The 22563-nt window shown below is 37.5% G+C and overlaps 1 protein-coding gene across 3 annotated transcripts in view; it reads right to left on the bottom strand.

The window, feature by feature from the left end:
- Positions 1-22563, bottom strand: part of CSMD3 (CUB and Sushi multiple domains 3) — a 732271-nt gene that overhangs the window by 132660 nt on the left and 577048 nt on the right. For 2 of the 3 annotated variants that reach the window (XM_074897604.1, XM_074897605.1), the window contains 5 exons: positions 10168-10281; positions 9407-9502; positions 8379-8582; positions 4175-4299; positions 383-479 (listed from right to left, as the gene is read on the bottom strand). In XM_074897604.1, the coding sequence (XP_074753705.1) occupies positions 383-479; positions 4175-4299; positions 8379-8582; positions 9407-9502; positions 10168-10281 (636 nt within the window). The remainder of the gene's footprint in view (positions 1-382; positions 480-4174; positions 4300-8378; positions 8583-9406; positions 9503-10167; positions 10282-22563) is intronic. The other variant, XM_074897607.1, reaches the window with a different exon arrangement.

The raw sequence follows: 22563 nt of genomic DNA, 5'->3' as shown, positions 1-22563 counted from the left end.
AAAAAAGAGGCAAACACAACTGTCTCATTTATCTAAAATAAGGATAAAGAATGCATCCTTTAGTCATGTACAATTTCAAGAGGCATCCCTTTTAGAGGTCTGTATTTCTGTACCCTGCTGTAAGACTGAGCAGAAAATTAGATAAATAGATATCTAGTTTGGGAGCCTTCAAACGTTATTTTATTTCTAACATTTTCAAGGATTCAGCTTTATGAAAGTCTGCTAAGAGATGACTGATTAAAACAGCAGGAATATTACTACCTGTTGTTAATTACAGAAAAACAAACGCATGCACACACACACACAAGAACCAGAAAGAGCTGTGTGTTTACAATAAAGAGATGAATCTGTAAAACATTTATTGTAAAATATTTTCAGTCACCTGAATAACTTCCAAGCCTTGGAGCATTGTTGTCTGCACCATCATAAAAGTCTAAGGAATCCCAGTTGTGTTCTGTGGCAAAACTCACCACTTGTACCTATGAAGAAAAATGTGAGGTAAAGGACATAAACTTCTCTGTATTCAAGCAGAAAGAGGACTGTAAACAGTAGTCTCCGTTGCTTTCAATCATAAAAAGTTGTGTCTTGCTCTTATTGTCAAAGAGAATAGAAAATCATCATTAAGTGAATAAATTGCATTGTAACATTTTTTTCTTTAATTGCCACTTCAGACTTCTAAATTCTGTGACCCTTAGCAACAACCACATATAAGCTCTGAAAAGTCACACAACCATGGAAATCATCTGGATATAAAATATGATTCCCTTGTTTAGAGGACATTGGAAAGACAAAACATGGTATCATCAATTACTGTGGTTTCTTTGTGATTTTTCTCTAGTTTATCCAGGGCTAAAAATAGTCCCACAGTGATGCATGCTGCTTCATCTATTTTGCCATGTTCAATTCTGCCTCCAGGCAAGAGAAACCTCCTATGTTTGGTTACCTTCATCACTGACATCTCCTGAGAAGGAGCAGTCACTATCACGCTACAAGCAAAAGGCAGAACATTCACTTCATTCCTTTCAGAGGTGACAACAGTGTTCTACTCATAAGGCAATACAAAGTGGTAAGTAGATAGACTGCAAGAAGGAGGGTATATCTGTTCTCACATAGTGAAAATACTTCCATGAAGTAAAGAAATGCCAGGTTCCATTTCCTGTTTTGGAGGGGAAAGTGTCTGGCACCTTTTTGTTTTAGTGAAACAACTGTTTAATGAAAAACATTTAAAGAGTTACAGAAGCCTCAAAAAGGGATACCTTAGCCACTGAGTTAGGGAATTATGCTTCCTTTACTGCCTTTACTGTTCTTCTGCCTCTTCTGTTTATTTTTATTTTTTTTAAACGGTACAGCTTCAACAGAAGAAATAAGCACTGATTCCAGTACAACTAGGTAATGAGGCGAAATATATGAGTTTGGATAAAAGGAATATTCAGTTTGGCTACCTATTTCTTGGATGCAGTCTTTAAACACTGTACTGTTTTGTCGGAATTGGTCAGATACTACTGCAAGAGGAAGATATTTTTATTTTTAAAAAGGGAAGCAACAGAGAGGCCCTGACTGCTAACATGGTTTAGATACTTTGAGGAGGCCCACTGCATCTGGTCTCTCAGAAAACTTTAAGACTTGGCTGTTTATTTTTTTGGTTCACAAGGGATTTAGGTGAAACTTATGGGTGTTCTCTCTGTCAGGAATATTTCTGAAGACATACAGAATTTGAAGTGTAGGCACCTAGGAAACCTTCAGAACAAATCTCAAATGATCTGGTTTTTTTAATTTGTTATCAGGGCCAGATTGCTACTGACTACAGTTTTTATATATGTCATAAACCACCTAATTTAAAACTTCTATTTTAGTGCAACTGATGTTAGTTGCCCTAACCTCTCCATGTAGTCAATAAATAGAGAGACATACCTTCAGGCAGTGATTCAGAGCCAGAGTCTATATTAAATGTGCCTTTCTACCCTAACTTTATAAGGAACTACAGGACATTAGTTTCCTGATGTAAGATATTTCATGGCAGGCTTTTGGTACACACTTCATATTTATCTAAATCTACTTTTAAATGTCTGCTTTTTGATTTGATATGAGACAGCTCAGAAGTTCCATCTGATCACACTGTTACAACAAATTCAACAATGTAATCATACATATTGATAGTTGTTATACCTAAATAGTTTAAAATTCCATCTACACATTTCACAGAGGAATATACATTGGTGATACATTTTCATCTCCTTTAAAGCTGGGAAAATATTGGTCGGGAAAATTGTCCAGATATTTTATGCATTTACATAAACACAAAAGCATTAGCTGTCACAGAATCTCGAATATCTGCATTTGCATGCATTCTCAGCTTGGACAAAACCAGTCACACAAGTTTTCAAATGTTGCCTCAAGTAGCCTATTTTCACCGTAATAATTGCATTATTATATAGGTATATTCAGTTTTTTATTTCCTATGAAGTGAAAAAACCAGAACCAATTCTAATGCCATTTTTTTTACGCCATTAGTAGATATAAAGCTAAGCTCAGTTGTGAAAAATAACACAGTAAAAATGGTATGATGAATTCTGATATATACTCTGTCTCACTGATCCTGTATCAGCTGTATTGGGTTTACTGTATTGGGAACTTTATCTTCCTCAGACCTAGCCCTGAAAATCAGACAGGATTCAAAGTATAAATGAGTAACTTATTCAGTAACTGGTAATAGAAAGGATGGATGGTATTCATTAGCTTAGCAATAATCCTCAGGAGAACTAGGAAAAAAGCAAACAGTAAATATATCTTTTTATTATCACTCTGGAGCAAAATAGTATCATGTGGGTTAGACAACTAACTTGAAATCAAAGTTAGTCATTTAATCACCTAATGCAGTCTGTGAGAAGTGATAAACACTGCCAAAAAGCAAGTCACTGCAAGTCGGTATGCCAATTAATGCCTAATTTAAATCCTCTGAACTATCCCCATAGTGTTTAACTTACATTACTTGTTGTATAAGAAATACACAGAACAAAGTATCCTAACTTAGTTAACTGTTTAAATCAAGTCATGTTCCTCAAAATCAATCTCAAAACTCATTTAGGTTATTAAATATTATTGATAATGGATATTGGTGGCTTAGAAAATTGAACTTACAAAGGTTATAATGTATGAAATTAGGTTGTATTTGTGATGATTTCTGTGTTCTTCCATAAAGTTTTTGTGTTTTTCTTAAGTATTTTAGTTATTTACAATGAAAAATAGATTTTTTTTTTTTTGGTATGCTTATAAAGTAGCAAAGTATAAACTCATACTATTTTGAAAACTTTTCTTGACATGGTAGAATACCTTAAAAGCTCTGTGATGTAATTTTTTAAAAAAAATTTAATCAACTGTACACAATGGTTTTCCTAATTTTCTTTATTAAATCTTTACTTAGAGAAACTGAGCTCTTTATTTTTTCAGTTTCTACAGTGGTTATATTTTGAACCACAGGTAGACATAGAAAACTTGCTACTATGGTTTCTTGATACGCATTTTACTAGGAATTTGATCAGATCATGATTAAAATCCTAATTTATTAAACTCAACTGCCTTTCCAATAACTAGATTTCTATCAGTTTCTTTAGTGAACTCTAAAGTGAGATACATGACTTAGCAGAAAAAGTATCCATTAAGATGTGTGTTCCATGAAGTTAATCTAAATTTTAGTAAATGAGATTTCTGACAATATTTTAAAGGACCAGTCCCATCTTATGTTGAAACATACTGAAGCATCTCTATATCACAACGAACTTCCATAACTATAGAGTAAATAACAGAGTTTCTAGGAGAATATATATAGCTTGTCCATGGAAGCAACCCACTTAATTTCACTCTGTTAGAGGAGATTTATCCATTTTGGGACAGGAAAAAGAATATCACAAGAAAGCCTCTCTATTTCTTCTGGCTTACAAAGAGTCACCAACCTATTGAAATAACACATTTTAAATTATTGGTAATTTTCTTCTAAGTGAAAAGTTACAAGTGTTTCTTTTAACAACTGCATGAATAAAAAGATGTGCAATAAATTCCATTGCGAGAATCATTAGTGGGATAGAAAAAAAATGTATGAATAAATGATCTTTTCAGGCTCTTGCATCAGTAAAAACAGTTTTAAACATTATGATAAGTAAATAACAAGTATACTTACTTGAATCCCAGCTCCCTCTGGTACTGTGATCTTCCACACACAATTCAGATTGTTGTCATAAGGCTCAGGGTAACCAGGAGACAAAATGGTCCCTTTGCGCTTTGTTAAAATTCCACCACAGGGCACTGAAAGGAAATGCATAAGGCAAGAAAAGAAGTAAGAAGCTTCAAAAGTGAGAAAAGTTATTGTAAAAGCTTGCACAATGTTCAGCATACCATGGCTGAAAACTTTTTAAAATTTATGCTACATTAAAAAATTTATATTTGCCTCAGGGAAATAAAATCTTGTATCTCAAAAACCTTCTTTTAAATGACCAAAAAAAGAACAAAGGAAAGTTAGAATTATGTCAGCTTTTACCTGAAAGAATCATGCTCATATTCCCCTTATATATTTAACCTTTAACAAAGTGAAATCTATTTCCATTTTCTCCTAGTAATCTTATAAAAATAAAACATTATTTTTAGAGGTTAGTAATGTAGTTTGAACAGTTATGTATTGTATTAGTACAAAAGATAAAAAAGTGTAGTAAAAAATATATTCTTTTTTAATATTGCTACTTTGTTGTCTCAATAGCACCAGTCTCAACTCCTTGACTGTTCTCTTTGCTTGTGTGAGTTATCCCATTACAGACTATGGATCTATCATATTAGTAAAGAAATTGCTAAATGCTTTCAAGACTGCACTCATCATATCCATGCCCATGCATTGATAAAAGCGTTGAGCATGAAATAGGACAGAGGCATTCAGTACCATCAAATTTCTCTTCTGAATATTCATCTTAAATTTATCTTGTCTAGATCATTAGATGCTCTAATAGGGACAAAGAATATTACAGCTTAATCTAAATACAGATAATCTGCTGGTATTTAAGAAGTTGAAGAAAAAGATTGATGAGATGGCTTATCAAAACCACTAGAAACTAATATAGCACTTTTGTGCAACACTACTAGGTTCTGAATGGATTTCATTAGATAAAAATATGATTTAGAAAACAGGAGAATGCAACATCTTAATAATGAATACTGTAGCTACATTTTGTGTGGCATATAATTGATAGAATCTGTTGGGAACTACATGGATAAACTAAAGGTCAGTGTCACTTAAAGTGTTTAAATAATTACTCATAAAAGGATGAGCAGACAGAACGATTGATGTCTCCAATCTGTAAGGAAATATTGAAGCATTCACTAGAGTTAAGGCAATTTAATATGGCCATGTCTACCACCTCAATTATTAAACTGATTTAATTCCATGTAATTTTCACCTCATATATATTTTATCACCTTTATTGCCACAGTGATTTTTACACATAAGGTGGCCTGTAACCTGTTCTCAGTTCATCTTGCCTAGAGACAGACAGCTTTCCCTTCCACAGACTAAATCACATATTAAAATATCAATAATATATTGTGATCAATGGTCAAAATAAGTGTTTCAACATTTTCTTGAGTTTTTACATCTGAAAGAGAATACATTTCACAGAATAACAGAATCATCTAGGTTGGTAAAAGACATTGAAGATCATCCAGTCCAACCATTATCCTAACATTGACAGTTCCCAACTACACCATATCCCTCAGCGCTACGTCAACCCGACTCTTAAACACCTCCAGGGATGGGGACTCCACCACTGCCCTGGGCAGCCCATTCCAACGTCTAATAACCTGTTCTGGAAAGAAATGCTTCCTAATATCCAGTCTAAACCTTCCTTGGCACAACTTGAGGCCATTCCCTCTTGTCCTATCGCTTGTTACTTGGTTAAAGAGACTCATCCCCAGCTCTCTGCAACCTCCTTTCAGGCAGCTGTAGAGGGTGATGAGGTCTCCCCTCAGCCTCCTCTTCTCCAGACTAAACACCCTGAGTTCCCTCAGCCGCTCCCCGTACGACCTGTGCTCCAGAGCCTGCACCAGCTCCGTTGCCCTTCTCTGGACACGCTCGAGTCATTCAATGTCCTTTTTGTAGTGAGGGGCCCAAAACTGAACACAGGAATCGAGGGGCGGCCTCACCAGTGCCAAGTCCAGGGGTCAGATCCCTTCCCTGTCCCTGCTGGCCACGCTACTGCTGACACAAGCCAGGATGCCATTGGCCTTCTTGGCCACCTGGGCACACTGCTGGCTCCTGTTCAGATGGCTGTCAATCACTCCCCCAGGTCCCTCTCTGACTGGCAGCTCTCCAGCCACTCCTCCCCAAGCCTGTAGAGCTGCTGGGGGTTGTTGTGGCCCAAGGGCAGCCCCCGGCATTTGGCCTCAGTGAAACTCCTCCAGTTGGCCTCAGCCCATGGCTCCAGCCTGTCCAGGTCTCTCTGCAGAGCCTCCCTACCCTCGAGCACATCAACACTCCCACCCAGCTGGGTGTCATCTGCAAACTGACTGAGGGTGCACTCGATCCCCTCGTCTAGATCATCAATAAAGATGTTAAACAGGAGTGGCCCCAACACCAAGCCCTGGGGGACACCACTCGTGACAGGCTGCCAACTGGATTTAACTCCGTTCACCACAACTCTTTGGGCCCGGCCATCCGGACAGTTATTTTTACCCAGGGAAGCGTGTGCCCAGCCACGCCATGAGCAGCCAGTTTCACCAGGAGAATGCTGTGGGAAACAGTGTCAAAGGCCTTACTAAAGTCAAGGTAAACAACATCCACAGCCTTTCCCTCATCCAGTAAGGAGATCATCCTTTCACAGAAGGAGATCAGGTTTGTCAAGCAGGACCTGACTTTCATAAACCCATACTGGCTGGGCCTGATCACCTGGTTGTCCCGCACGTGTTGTATGATGTTACTCAGGATGAGCTGCTTCAGGGGTAAATAGTACAATTCTACTGATTAAACTAGTCACCGAGAATAAATGAAATATAGCTATAAAATTCAGCTCCTTATTGATAAATTGTGGTTCTATTTCTATGGCTGAAACAGTCTAAATATTATTTGTGTATAATACTTGGTTAATCAAATTTGTGTATAGTACCTGGTTAATCATATTTTATTAGTATTACCTCAGTGGTACTTAGTTTTGATCTCTATCAGGATTTTAGTATTTTGAAGAAAATATTTTATTTTACTGACAAATCACTGTCTACCATGCACCGTCAGCTGATTAGCATAGAAGATATAAAATCAACTTAATGAAAAAATGTTCTCTATTTTCCTTTCCTCCACTTATCTAAAACTCTGGTTATGTACTTCTCAATGCTGGAGTCAATATGATAATGTGTTTTTTGCAGTGGGCTAGGATCATTTTTATTAAAAACCTGTTCTCTATCAAGAAAAGTAAAATAAATTTAACTCAAACATTTATTTACTGTTTTGCCTAGGAATGGATTTCTTCAGATGTCTTCATCCTCTAAATGAATAGTTTTCAATGTATTCAATTTGCACAAAATTAATCTATGATACAGTCAGTACTGCAACAGTTGTTACAGGTGGAAAAGTTTGATGGCATTGCAAAAGCATCTGTGCAAATGATAAGCAGTTTTAATTCATTTATGAACAACTAATTTTTTTCCATATAAAAAAATGAGTCAAACTCTAATAAAATTTAATATGTAAATGTACCCTATTTGCCCTTGACATAAACCTGTAGAAAAATGTACCATTAGAATTTTATCTTTTTACTGTGGGGCTTTTCATCACAATCACCAGATTTCCGATCGGTGCAAATCAGCTTCATAAGTGTCACTGGATGCAAATTAACTTAGGAATTTAACTTTGAAAATTTAATCTTTTATGACTAGAAACAGAAAAAGTATATTTTCTGATCTGAAAAATTACTGCTTTTTTTCTGACAAGTAATGAAATAGTAGAGTATCTATTTATCTATTACTAAATATTTAATATAAAACTGTTCTTTCTAATAGCTTGCAATATCTTAGAGATCTGCAAGGTGAAAGCATTTTAGTCTTGCAAGCGGTCAGAGCACAAACTGATATTTCTGAGTCTTAAGGGACAGACAAGGACTGCCACTGATGTTAATGCAGAAGAAGTTAACGTATAATCTATAGCAGCAGAGTATGTTCATTGAAACTCATGAAATGTCACAGCAAGGTTAGAATAGGGGAATAAAATCATAACCTTGAATGAAGAAGTGACTAAAATTAAGCAAGAATAAAATACTGTACAGATGACAAAGAAGGAACACATTCAGATGGAGAGAATGGTCTACACTTTAGGCAGTAATTAGTTCTATTAAAAACTCTTAAGAACTCACCAACACACGTGGGGAGTGAATCATTCCACTGTGCCAATGCATTTGGTACTGTATCACATCTAATTGCTGTTGACCCATGGAGGATATAGCCTGGATTGCACTCAAAAAGAACCAGTGACCCAACTGCAAATTCATTTCCAATCCTTTTTCCAAATCTCGGTTCAGGCACAGAGCTACACTGTGTTGCACTTGTTCTTGGAACAGCTGCAAACATACAAACAATTGTGGAGTCTTAATTTTAGATTTGGTGGAGGAATACAGATTTTGTAACACAAATGTTCAAAATGACTGGAAGAGACATTCCATTATTTGTCAGTTAAGAACATTTTCATAATCTGAAAATGAATCTTCACAATACCGGTTGCATACTTCTGATGTCTGAATTACTCTTTAGAAGAGCATAGCACTGATACCCTTGCCAAGATTAAAAGTAATGCATAAAATACACACTGAAACCTTTCTAAAATGGCACTGAAAAGAAATACTACTATGAAATATTCCGCTAATACAGGGTTTAAGAATAACATTACTGTGTCAGATAGTTATTTACCTTTATTCCCATGGATTTCTAAATGTGTATTCTGACTGTCAAATCAGGATTTAAATTTAAAGAAAAAAATGAATTGCAGTTGCAAGTGTTGATGTATAAGCATTTCTGTGTTTGACCCATAAGAAGGCAAATAATGTAAACCTTGAGAAGTATCTTAATAACAGTAGAGATAAACCAGTTTGAGCAGCCATATGGATGTAATATTAGTCAACCAGATTAGCAAACAGAAACAGCTGCTTTCTGTAACTGTCTCCTTAAATTTTGAACCTCATCTATGCTTCTTAAATTTTCTATTTAATCTTTAAAATACAGATAAAAGAATGGTTCTAAACATTTTTCAAAACATGCAGAAATAGTGAAACTTGTTATATTGTTAACAGGCTATTACTTCCCTCTACATTCTCAGTCTGTTCCTCTCTTTTGATTTACAATTTGTGATGAAAAGAATCAACGTACATGTTTTTCCAGGTTGTCTCACCTTGATAAACAAAATGAAATCCTTTAGCTGTTATTGGTCCAACTGAAGTAAATCTAACCGTGATCTGGTTACCTGAGCTCAATGGAAGGGATTCACCTACCCAAACAAAACAAATACAAAGCTGTGATAACCACTTTTTACTAAATAAGCATTTAAAATACCTGTCAACATCTTTGCATCTAGAAATAACCTTCCAAAAATCCTGTTCTGCTTCAGTAAACTTTGCAAAACATATGTGATTTCAATATTATGTTGTCCTAGAAAAGGAGGACTAAAGCTAATCACAGTTGTTAGGAATATTTTGAGGGTTTTTTCCTTTACCAAAAAAACCCACCCCAACCTCATACCTCTTTTAACTGAGTCAACATACAAATAATCTATACAATCTTTACAATTTTACTTTGCTACAAATACATGCTGCTTTCACTTTAAAATATATAATACCCATTTCACTAGGTAAAAGTCATAAAGGCATAGAGTAAGAAGCCCAAAACAGTCACTATAATAACTAAATATCAGAAGAAAAAAAGCCTAAAAATAATAGATGCAATTTTACTTCATTATATTTATTAATGCAAAGAGTTTTTTGTGATTAGGCTTTTAGTTAAAAATCCTTATTTCATATATTTGCCCGAATTGAATCTAAGAAAATACAACAATCATCTTTTTCTTTTTTTTTTTTTTTTTTTTGACTACGCTAGACCCTTTCTAGGTTCTTAAAAAATAAATAACATTTTAATGACAGTTCTATTAAAGGATACCTGAATGAGATCCTGAGAGAGAGGATAACAAAGCTGACTGCAGAGTTGGGCCATCATATACTTCAACTACATCATGGAGTGATGTCTGGAAAAATACAAACTGGCCAAAAACCACTGACAAAACAGCAAGCAGGATAAGCAAGAGGCACCAGTGGCCAAAAAAAGTGGGACAGAAAAGTGGGACAGAATGAAAAAGAAAAAAACAACAAAAAAGGAGAGAACAAAATATATATTACTACATTGTTTTAAAAATATTTAAATAAGAAGTTAAATTTATTGATTGATTTATCTAATCACTTAAGTAGCTGTCCTTGAGTTTAAAGTTAGTTCCTTTTCATACAACTAGAGTAGTAAATGGATAAAAATGTAATTCTATATATATAAAAGATACAATGAAGGTACACAAACCACATATATACTTGTTAAAAGATCCTAGTAAGGAGGGAACAAAACAATTTTCTACTGTTGAATACACTTTCAAATTCTATGCTCACCCCCACCCAACACACATCTAATTTTCAGTTCAATGTCCTCTTTCATAATTCTAGGCATACTGCTATATATTGTGTTTTATTAAATAATTTTGTTGATAAGCCTCTGTAAGTTTTACTTACCTTGGAATGTTTCATTTTTCTTAAGAACATTAACATTCAGTGCATTTTTATCTTTGTGAAATAAATGAGCTACTGATTCAAAGCAACAGACACTTTTCAGAATACATATACTGAACCACAAAATTATTTTTAAAAATCATGCTAGTAGAAAAACTCCATTCAAGAATGTTATTTTTGCAGTAGAGTTCAAAGGTTTGTGCAGCACATTCGCATCACAGGTGTTTGCAGTTTCAGTATAAATAAACAATGGAAAAAAAAATAATAATTGTTTGAATTAATTCTGGCCCTAGTACCTACAAAACATTTATATCCCAATTTTATTACCATTAATAGCAATGGAGGAGAAAATGGCTTAAGGACTATAAAGGTAAAAAGGTGGAAGTAGTTAGGTATTTGTAGGTACTGAAACACCTATAAAGAGCACCTACAATGCTTTCAATTTATACACTTTTAAAGATTTAAAAACAGAATATTACAAATGTGTCTTCAAATTGTTGACTTTTTTCCTCTTTTTTTGACTGAATAAAAAAAAAAAAAAAAAAAAAAAGCTATTCCACTTTACCAAATCAGGATTTTATCATGCCCTCTTTGCAAGAAGAAAATAAACCGTTTTTTAAAAATCTTTTTCTGAAGGGAAAGACTAGATGTTATATTTATAAAAAGTTCAAACAAAATGAGTTTTAAAATGTCTGTGAGACACTTCCAAGAATTTTTGTCCATTTTTAGGAGGAAAAATAAGTGATATGCCAAAATATCTCTATCATCTTTCCTCCAGTCTCCAGAAAACTAAACATTTGTTTTTGCTAGCTCTACTTATTTTAAAAATAATATTTAGCTGCATCAAAGTCTTCTCTTTGATGTTGCTAAAGGTAACTAACAAACAATTCAGCCAATTTTTTCTATCACATTTGTACTTTTATCAAATCTTATTTTCACATTCAATGAATTTCATTTTGCCAATGAGCTAAGTAAATTTCCTTGTGACTTCCACTGCTGTTTTCCACTTCAAATAAAGTTGCAAACTATATATGGAAAATTCAGGCAAGTGCTGAGGCATAACTTAACAAGCACACAATTATTATCAAGAGCTCTATTCTGGGAAAACTCTAAAAACGGAATTGATAAGCTATATTCGTGTTGTAATGGGTTATTATAAAATATTTATACAGCAATTATACCATAGAGCGAGCCAAACTCAAAGGCCTTTTTCTACATTTTGTATGTATTTCAAGATTGTTGCTGCCTCCAGCTTTGTCTTAAGCACCCTCCTGTTTAAGAGTATGACACTGAAGAAAGTGAACAAATCTGTGACTTAAAATTGGTCATTTTGGAAAGAGAATTGTCCACATACCATTTGTGGTAACTGTTTTTTCACTATCAGTTGTTTACTTCTTAATAAAATACAGGTAAAATCTGAGAAGGTAACCAAAAGTTATCATTGGCTTGAAATCCAACATATTATGAAGAGATTTAAGGTGATTAGTACATGTGACACATCACAAAGCACTAACAAATAGACCTACTGACAGAAAGTGGTTAATATGAAACATCAGCACACTCAACTAAGGGTTTCTGAGTCCACAGTTTTATGATCAATTTTAAGTTTCAATGCATCAAGCTGCTTCCTCAATTCAGGCAAGAATATGGTGCAGCCAGTAGTGGAGATAGAAAATAGATACTCTTCCTGTGCCAGGATACTTATTTTTTATTAAATCAGCTGTTACATATTGTAATAGATCAGTGACTGATACCTGAGAAGCTGACATTATGTCACAAGAAGGGAAATTCTGATTATTAGAAAAAGTGCAGTTCATTATTCCTGTGTTTTCTAGGGATTGTTGTCTACCCCATTTGGCATGCGTTTATTCTGTTTATTTTCTAGTGTTTGAAAATAATATCCTTTAAAAAAATAACAAAAATAATTTGAAGACACTGCCAAAAATATCTGTTCTGAAATTAACAAAAAATGGTAAAATATAAATGTGAGTATCCGCTATAATCTGCCCTTGGGAAACTCATTAAAAATTATTACCCCGTCCAAGTAAAGATCAAAACATGTTAACTGAAGAATTTTGGGGGTGATGCATTTTTTTAAAAATGATGGATGAATAAGTATTCTCTAAAGAATGACTCACTCTCAGTCATTTGCTATCCCCTGCCAACTATCATGAAAGACTGAAAGTCTCCTGTCCAAACTTGGCATCCAAAGTTGGGTTGAAAAATATTCCTGAATTTGTGTTCATCTTGGCCTTCATTGCTTTGTGGCAATGCTATTTAAAAATAATGTCTCTTTTTCTCTGTATTTTGTGGCTTAAAGTTTTGCTTAGACATATTGGTGTATTTTATTTTACAAGATCAACAATGCTAGGGTATCCAAAGAAGCTTTTCTCCTGGAATTTTTATAGTTACAACACTAATTCATATATTTCCTCAAAAATAAACCAGATATGTTCCTATGCTTTTTAAAAAGATTTTCATTTGTGTGGGGTTTTTTCTGTCAAAATTCCAGGCAAACTGTAGTATTAGTACTGTCATTAATTTAGAAAATTGAGAGAATCCATTAATTCAAAATACAACAACACAAGCAGGCTCCATTTTAACCAGGCAAGAGCTAGACAAGAAAACTTTGCACACCTTTAAATACCTAAATGTGTCTATGGCTTTCATCACTGTAACATCTGAATACTTTTAATGAGTTTGGAAATCATCGAACAACAGATGGAATTGGAACAAAATGGTTAAAAACTTGATCAAAGAAATGTCGGTTTCCTTTTTAAAGTGACAAATAAACATGTATGGAGTTTACTTCTGTCTTTTAATTGGCCTGTTTAAAAAATAAGAAAAATACTGGTATAATTTAAATAGTATTAGATTAATGAATAATATTCTCAGTATAATTCCTATCACAAAATCATATAATAACTGAGACTAGAAGCCTCCAGAGGTCATCTAGTCCAGTCCTCTTGCTCAGAGAATGGTCATTTAGAAAAGATTGCTCAGACCCATGTCCAGTGTGGTTTTGAACGTATCCAGGGATAGAGACTCCATAACTTCCCTGAGCAACCTGTTCAAATGTCCCCTCTCCCTTACAGTAACAGTTTTCCTCTTTTGTTTAAAGGGAATTTCCTGTGTTTCACTTTGTGCCTGTTGCCCCTCGTTCTGTCACTGAGCACCACTGAGAAGTCTGGCTCTGCCTCCCTTACTTCCTAGGTATTTGTACACACTGATGAGATTCCATTGCACTTTCTCCAAACTGAACAGTCCTAGCTCTGTCAGCCTCTCCTTATATATCTGATGTTCCAGTCCCTTAATCATTTGCAGTCCCCTTCATTGGGCTCATTCCAGTATACCCAAGTCTCTCTTGTATGGGGAGACCAGCACTGGATACACCACCCCAAATGCATCTCACCAGTGCTGAAGGATCACATCCCTCAAGGTGCTGCCAGTGCTTTGCTGAATGCATCCCAGGATGCTAGTGGCATTCTTTGACACAAGAGCACATTTCTGGCTCATATTCATCTTGGAATCCATTAGGACCCTGAAATACTGGGGTTTCAACCCCAAGCCCCAGATTAAGGTTGACATCTGGGTGATTCCCACAGCCCTTCACAAAGGGGGGGTGAGTTTGCCTTTAGGCTTCCCTCCAGGGTGGTGCCGGCCTTGCAGGGAGAGCCATGGGGTAAAGGAGCCCCAGGTGTCCTGCACTGAGTAACCAAAGGTCAGGTGTCCCACTGAGGGATAAAAGCTGGGACCCCTTGCAGGCAGGGGCAGTGTCTGTGTGTGAGGTGGATGCCCTGTGCAGAGTTCCCTGTTGGGGCAGGACCTCCTGCCTCCCTGGGACTGGGCTCCAGTCAGGTCGGGCTTTTGTAAGTGTGGGCTGTGTGGAGATTCAGTATGTGGCTTCCTTGGTCTTATGTGTTTGGCTTGTTGACTCTGTTGTCTCCTGTCCTTTCTATGGGAGACTGCATTTCACCATTTATTCCACCCATTGTTGGTTGAGTCGTGTCATAGCTGGGGTCAGTGGGATTGATGTTGATTATGTATAATCTGACTTGTTTGTACCCCCAGTGCTCACCCATGTACTGACCCTTTTGCATCAAATACAATTTGGTTATTGGTTCATCTTTATTCTAGGCCTAATAATTGGCAAAACAGTATTGCATGTGCTTTTGAGCACCTCAATACAAGAGAGATATCGAGGTGCTGGAGCGAGTGCAGAGGAGGGCAACGAAGCTGGTGAAGGGCCTGGAGAACAGATCCTATGAGGAGCGATTGAAGGAGCTGGGACTGTTCAGTTTGAGGAAGAGAAGGCTGAGGGGAGACCTCATCACTCTCTACAGCTACCTGAAAGGACATTGTAGAGAGGTTGGTGTGGTCTCTTCTCACAGGTGATTAGTGACAGAACAAGAGAGAACGGCTTTAAACTGCAACAGGGGAGGTTCAGACTGGACATTAGGAAAAAAATTTTCACAGCAAGAGTGGTCAGATAGTGGAATAGGCTGCCCAGGGAGGTGGTGGAGTCACCATCTCTGGATGTGTTTAAGGGTTATTTATATGAGATGTTGGGGGATATGGTGTAGGGGAGAACTTGTAGGACTGATGGTTGGACTCAATGATCCCAAGAGTCTTTTCCAACCTGATTGATTCTGTGATCTAGAGCACAAGTCTTACGAGGAGCAGCTGAGGGTACTGGGGTTGTTTAGTCTGGAGAAAAGGAGGCTTGGGAGAGACCATATTGCTCCCTACATCTACCTAAAAAGAAGTTGTAGAGACGTGGGTGTCAGTCTCTTTTCCCAGGTAGTAAGAAACAGGATGAGAAGAAATAGCTTCAAGTTGTGCCAGAGGAGTCTTAGAGTAGATATTAGGACCTCTTCTGCAAACCTGCTTTTCACCTATCTGGCCCTGAGTCTGTACCGGCAGACAGGGTTATTTCTTAGCTGCAGACTCTTTATTTCCTGTTGTTGAACTTTATGAGCTTCCTGTCTCCCCATTTCCCCTAGCCTTTGAGGTCTCTCTGAATGGTAGCACAACTGGAATTGTGTATCAGACACTCATCCAGTTTTGTATCACCTACAGACTTGCTGAGAGTGCACTCTGTCCCATCATGAAGGTAACTTATGAAGATATTAAATAAAACTGGCTGTAGTATCTCTCTCTGGGGTACACATTACTGACTGACTGCCAGCTATCCTTCATGCTACTGACCACAACCCTTTGAGCTTGGCAGTTCAGCCACTTTTCTATTCACCTCATGTCTGCTTATCTAGTTGGTACTTCATCAATTTGTCAGTGAGGATGTATGGGAGAGTGTTGAAAGGCTTGCTAAAGTCAAGCTAAACAACATCCAGTGCTTTCCACTCAAACACCAAGCTAGTCATCTTAATGTTAGAAGGCTATCATGTCTGTCAGGACTGATTTACCTTTTGTAAGTCCATGGTGAATACTTTTCAATCATCTTCTTAACCTTCTCCAAACATATTAAGGACATCAGGACTATTCGTTCTACTGTCTTCCCAGGTATAGAGGTGAGGTCAACTTGCCTATAGTTCTCTCAATCCTTCTCCTGGCCTTTCTTGAAGTTAGGAGTGACATTTGTCTTCTTCCAGCCCTTGGGAACCTCCTTCAACCATCATGACCTTTCAAGGGTAACTGACCTTCCTTAGCACTTATGGATGGATCCCATCAGGTCCCATGGGTTTGTGTATGTCCAGTTTAAGTGCTCCCTTACCTGGTCTTCCTCAAAGTCATCCTTGCCCTAGACCTTTCTCTGAGTCTCAGGGGTCTGGGATTGCTCAAGGCTATTTTACCAGTAAAGAATGAAGCAAAGAAGACATCTAAATTCATTCTCCTCTGCATCCTTTTTCACCAGGAATCCCACCCCATTCAAGAATGGACCTACATCTTTCTTGCTCTTCCTTTTGTTGCTGGTAGCCTTTCATGTCCCTTTCCAGATTCAACAATAGATGGATTTTAGGCTTTCCTAACCCCATCTTTGCAGTGGATTTCAAGTGTCTCTAGTCCTCCCAAGACATCTGACCCTGTTTCAACATCTTGGACACTTTTTATGTTAAAGTTTTATGAGTAGCTCCTTGTTCATCCATGCAGGCCTTTTGCCACCCTTGCTTGATTTCCTGATCATTAGGATAGACCATTCTTGAACTTGGAGGAGGTGATCCCTGAAAATTAACTAGATGTCCTGGACTTCTTACCTCTCCAGAGTCATGTACCATAAAATTCTTCCAAACAGATTGTTAATTCCTGTCACTTCTGTCCCGGTAAAGAATTAAACTCAACTCAGAAGTCAAACATTTACAGATAGTATAGAATTGCCACTAACACTATACTGATCAGTTATATTTACATGGCTAAAATATATGCTTATGCCAGGTATCAGAGCTAAAGAAACACTCTGAATACTTTATACGGGTATCAGTAGAATAAGATGAGTTGTCTTTCCTCACCCTAGGTTTCTCATTCACATCAGTGAGATATTTTGTTTGCATAATGATTTATTGAACTTGGAAAACTCTAGTGTAAAATCAATTCCATTACTGATGTGATTTGCTTGCCTTTAACATACTACCAAAGGGAATTAACATGGTTTAAGCATTGTTAATACATAAACTGAAATGTGTGTTTCATATAAACCCTCCTGATCAAGCTCAGATGGTTGCTTCAAGACTGACTGAGCACTTATAATGGTAGGTCTTAGTAACTGTCACTGATAAAGGAAAAGGAAGATCAACCCTATTAATTAAAATAGGGCCCAAATGACCTCTTTAATTCTTAATATACATATATATATATATCTCCAATCAGGAACTATTTCAGAACAGGAGTAAAAAAATCTGTTTCAGTATGGGAAAGATATACATGGGCCATATCATGGTTGTTATTTTCTACAGTAACATCACCATTTCTCTAGTACTAAATCAGTTTTGAAGAACTGGAAAAAAGCCCAACAAACCAAAACCAAGATAAAGCAATCCATTTGTTATGAATGATAATTTTAAATTGCACATGAGCATAGTGTTTTAGATAAATATTTTCTACTATATTTAAAATAAGTTTATTCTGATTGTGAATGAAAATTTAAGGTGTGCAGGTGTGTAATAGTTGTGGTATACACACAGGTCTTGTTACAGAGCTAGAGGAATTCCTCACAATATGAAGTTACTCTGCATAAGCTAACTTCTCATAGTTTCAAACACGATTTCAGTCATCAGACTAAATCTTTTCAAAAGAATTTTTTGCTCACAACAGCATGGTAATTTTATTTCACAGAGAAAAGAAAAATTATTCTTCAGCTCCACTGATGACATCCTCTCTTTGCTTATTATTTAGCTATGATGATTTTCTTACTAGGTCTTGTAAAGGAATTATAAGACCATATTTAAATTTTTTTTGAGGAAAAATAAAAGGCATTGCTAAGAAGCTACAACCTTCTTTAAAGACAGGGAAAGAAATCTCTCACTAGAGAAATGGTCTCTATGGTGACTAAAGATAACAAGTACACACTAAGAAATAAGAAATGCAAACTTCTCATGCATGTTAACTCCCATGTCTGGAGACCCCATTCACTGTGCTGAGTGGTGGATCATGGCCAGTCAGCTAAATGATAAATGCCAATGGAGAAAAGCTATGCTTTAAGTAAGCAAGATTCAGGCATAACTACAGGAAGCAGAAAGCAGTAAAATATTGTGTAAGATTCTCTCTCAATGAAAAAGACTCAGCAAGGCTTTACAGCTGATCAGATTATATTTGTCAGTCAAATGATCATCAGATAAGAGAAACTCTAGGAATTCTTCACAAAATCAGACAACTATATTGAGATCTGACTACACTAGTATGATGACAATCTCACTTTCATCACATGAGTTTCAGAAAATCTTTCTTTTCTTTAAGGAAGAGGAGGGGAGGAAAGAAATTACATTTCTTTGTGAGAAGTAGGATATAATTTATTTTTTCAATTCTTCTACCGTTTCCTGTAGATGTCACATTCAAGATTCTTAGAACTAGCCATGGAGTAGCCTTGAAAAAATAAAATGCATGAATGAACAGCAGAATATCTTCATCTTAGAGGATTTTAAAGTTAAGGCCTGTTATTTATTCACAGGAGTAACTTAACATTCATGTACTGCAAGTCAGAAGTTTTACATAAAATGCTTTAATCATAGAAAATGTGTTTAATAAATTCACAGTTGCTAAAGGTAGAAAAGTTTTATTATAACCTATCACTGTCTTATGGTGAAAGGAGAAAAATTAGTTTTAATATATTTCAGAAAAAGTCAGGGGCTACCTACTGTTACAACTTATATTTGCCTCCTCCTGCTGGAAAAATGCCTTCCGTTGTGAGTAATCCCGTTGGTTTAAGCATTTAGCTTAATAACAAGCAGCAAAAAGAAAAATGTATGCAGTTTTCCTTTGTATTTAGGATCTAGCAATACACTATAATGATGGACTGGTGATATATTTATAGAGTATACTCATGTAGACACCAAATAAACTAATATTCATCCCCTTTCACCTGAGAAAAATGTCCAGTAAAACTGCAAGATAACTTGAATGTATGTTGGGGTCTTCAAAGAGAAACTGTTTGATAATCACTGAGTTTTTGAAGGGAAAGACTGAAAGATGACATCCTAAAGAGATGGACTCACAGAATTCATGCATATAGAAATATTGTTTTCAGTAAGGAAACAAAAATAAAATTTGATTAGCTTGCGAAAAGAAATTAGAAGATTTGATCTTGTACAGTTCAGTGAAATACTTCAGTTTGACATAACAGTATCTCTGATTTAGCAGTGTTACTATCATTATTCAGTTTTTAAATGACAACAATAGCAGAGGGTTCTTGTAATGTTTATCTTATATTTCCAAATGTTTGGTTGTCTGCCATTACTATTAATACATTAAGACCACTCTGTGTCTGTAGCAGTAGTATTTAGCGGTATCTTAGATTTCTCTGTAATGGTTGACACATCTTAGCATATGCTATGACAGCAAAAATATGAATTGTTTGTGAATAAGGAGTCTTTACTAGTAGTATCATGTTGGCTAAATCTCAATTCATTTAAAATCAAATACCAGAATAGAACAACTGTCTAGTGTTCCTGACTTTTGAGGCAGGAAAAGTTGATTCTAACAGTGTAAACCTCTTGGGTGCATGGCAGACTACACATCGAAATAAGGCTAATGATGGGTTTATGTGTAAACCACTAGAAGAGGTGTTCTTACTCACATGAGTAAGGGTAAAGAGCTGCTTGAATGACTGAGCAAATAATAATGAATTAAGTTGATATAACGTTACAAAAAAAGGTAAGATATAGAGATAAGAAAGCATGACATGACTGAAAATTAAAAGATGCTAAAGCTGTCAGGTAAAAAACATATAAATACAAAATACACATAAATATACAATTGTATAGCTCTTCAATTGCTACTGTAGCTATAGATTAACCTTACACTAGTTTTGCAAAGTATAAAGGTATGACTATAGAATACAAACCCACAGAAGCCCTTTACAATTAAATTGAGTTTCACAGAATTGCAGAATCATCTAGGTTGGAAAAGACGTTGAAGATCATCCAGTCCAAACATTAACCTAACACTGACAGTTCTCAACTACACCAGATCCCTCAGCACTATGTCAGCTTGACTCTTAAACACCTCCAGGGATGGGGACTCCACCACCTCCCTGGGCAGCCCATTCCAACATCCAACAACCCGCTCTGTAAAGAAATGCTTCCTAATATCCAGTCTAAACCTTCCTTGGCACAACTTGAGGCCATTCCCTCTTGTCCTATCACTTGTTACTTGGTTAAAGAGACTCATCCCCAGCTCTCTGCACCCTCCTTTCAGGCAGCTGTAGAGGGCAATGAGGTCTCCCCTCAGCCTCCTCTTCTCCAGACTAAACACCCCCAGTTCCCTCAGCCGCTCCCCGTACGACCTGTGCTCCAGAGCCTGCACCAGCTCCGTTGCCCTTCTCTGGACACGCTCGAGTCATTCAATGTCCTTTTTGTAGTGAGGGGCCCAAAACTGAACACAGGAATCGAGGGGCGGCCTCACCAGTGCCCAGTACAGGGGTCAGATCCCTTCCCTGTCCCTGCTGGCCACGCTACTGCTGACACAAGCCAGGATGCCATTGGCCTTCTTGGCCACCTGGGCACACTGCTGGCTCCTGTTCAGACGGCTGTCAATCAACACCCCCAGGTGCCTCTCTGACTGGCAGCTCTCCAGCCACTCCTCCCCAAGCCTGTAGCGCTGCTGGGGGTTGTTGTGGCCCAAGGGCAGCCCCCGGCATTTGGCCTTAGTGAAACTCCTCCAGTTGGCCTCAGCCCATGGCTCCAGCCTGTCCAGGTCTCTCTGCAGAGCCTCCCTACCCTCGAGCACATCAACACTCCCACCCAACTGTGTGTCATCTGCAAACTGATTGAGGGTGCACTTGATCCCCTCGTCTAGTTCTTCAATAAAGATGTTAAACAGGAGTGGCCCCAACACCGAGCCCTGGGGGACACCACTCATGACCGGCTGTCAATTGGATTTAACTCCGTTCACCACAACTCTTTGGGCCCGGCCATCCAGACAGTTTTTTACCCAGCAAAGCATGTGCCCATCCAAGCCCTGACTAGCCACTTTTGCCAGGAGAATGCTGTGGGAAACTGTGTCAAAGGCCTGACTAAAGTCAAGACAGACAACATCCATAGGCTTTCCCTCATCCAGTAAGGAGGTTGCCCTGTCATAGAAGGAGATCAGGTTTGTCAGGCAGGACCTGCCTTTTGTAAACTCATGCTGACTGGGCCTGATCATCTGGTTGTCCCTCATGTGTTATGTGATGGTACTCAGGATGAGCTGCTCCATCAGCTTCCCAGGCACCGACATCAAGCTGACAGGCCTGTAATTTCCTGGATCATCCTTCCAATCCTTCTTATATATGGGTGTCACATTGGCCAATTTCCCATATGTCAGGACCCTCCTGATGGAAAGCGGCTTGGCGAGCACCCCAGCCAGCTCCTTCAGCACCCTCGGGTGAATCCCATCTGGTCCCATAGACTTGTGTGTGTCTGTGTGATGCAGCAGGTCACTGACTGTCTCCTCCTGGATTGTGGGGGGATTATTCTTCCAATCTCTGACTTCTAGGTGTGGAGGCTGCATTCCCTCAGTACAACTGGTCTTACTATTAAAGACTGAAGCAAAGAAGGCATTAAGCACCTCAGACTTTTCCTAATCACTCATTGCCATGTTTCCTCCTGCGTCTATCAGGGGATGGAGGCTCTCCCTGGTCTTTCTTTTGCTGTTGATGTACTTATGGAAACATTTCTTGTTATCCTTGTCTGCTGAAGCCAGATTATTTTCTAGCTGGGCTTTAGACCTCTTTATTTCTGCCCTGCATAGCCTCACAGCATCTCTGTAATCATTGTGAGTGTGTAGCCCCTTCTTCCAAAGGCTGTAAACTCTCCTTTTCTCCCTGAGTTGCAGCCAAAACTCCCTGTTTATTCCGGGTGGTCTTCTCTGGTGCTGGCTTCTCCTATAGCACCTGGGGACAGCCTGTTCCTGTGCCATTAAGGATTCCTTCTTAAAGAGTGTCCAGCCTTCCTGGACCCCTATACCCTTCAGGACCGTCTCCCAAGGGATTCTGTCAAGCAGTTGCCTCAACAGGTCACAGTCAGACCTTTGGAAGTCCAGATTGTCAGTTCTGCTGCCCCGTCTCCTGGCCTCTCTAAGAATAGAGAACTCTATTGTTTCATGATCACTGTGCCCTAGTCGTTCTCCAAGCACCACA

Source organism: Athene noctua, chromosome 2 (genome assembly GCF_965140245.1).
Source record: "Athene noctua chromosome 2, bAthNoc1.hap1.1, whole genome shotgun sequence".
Taxonomy (NCBI): domain Eukaryota; kingdom Metazoa; phylum Chordata; class Aves; order Strigiformes; family Strigidae; genus Athene; species Athene noctua.
Note: the sequence above shows the minus strand (reverse complement) of the source record. Positions and strands in the feature narration are given on the sequence as shown.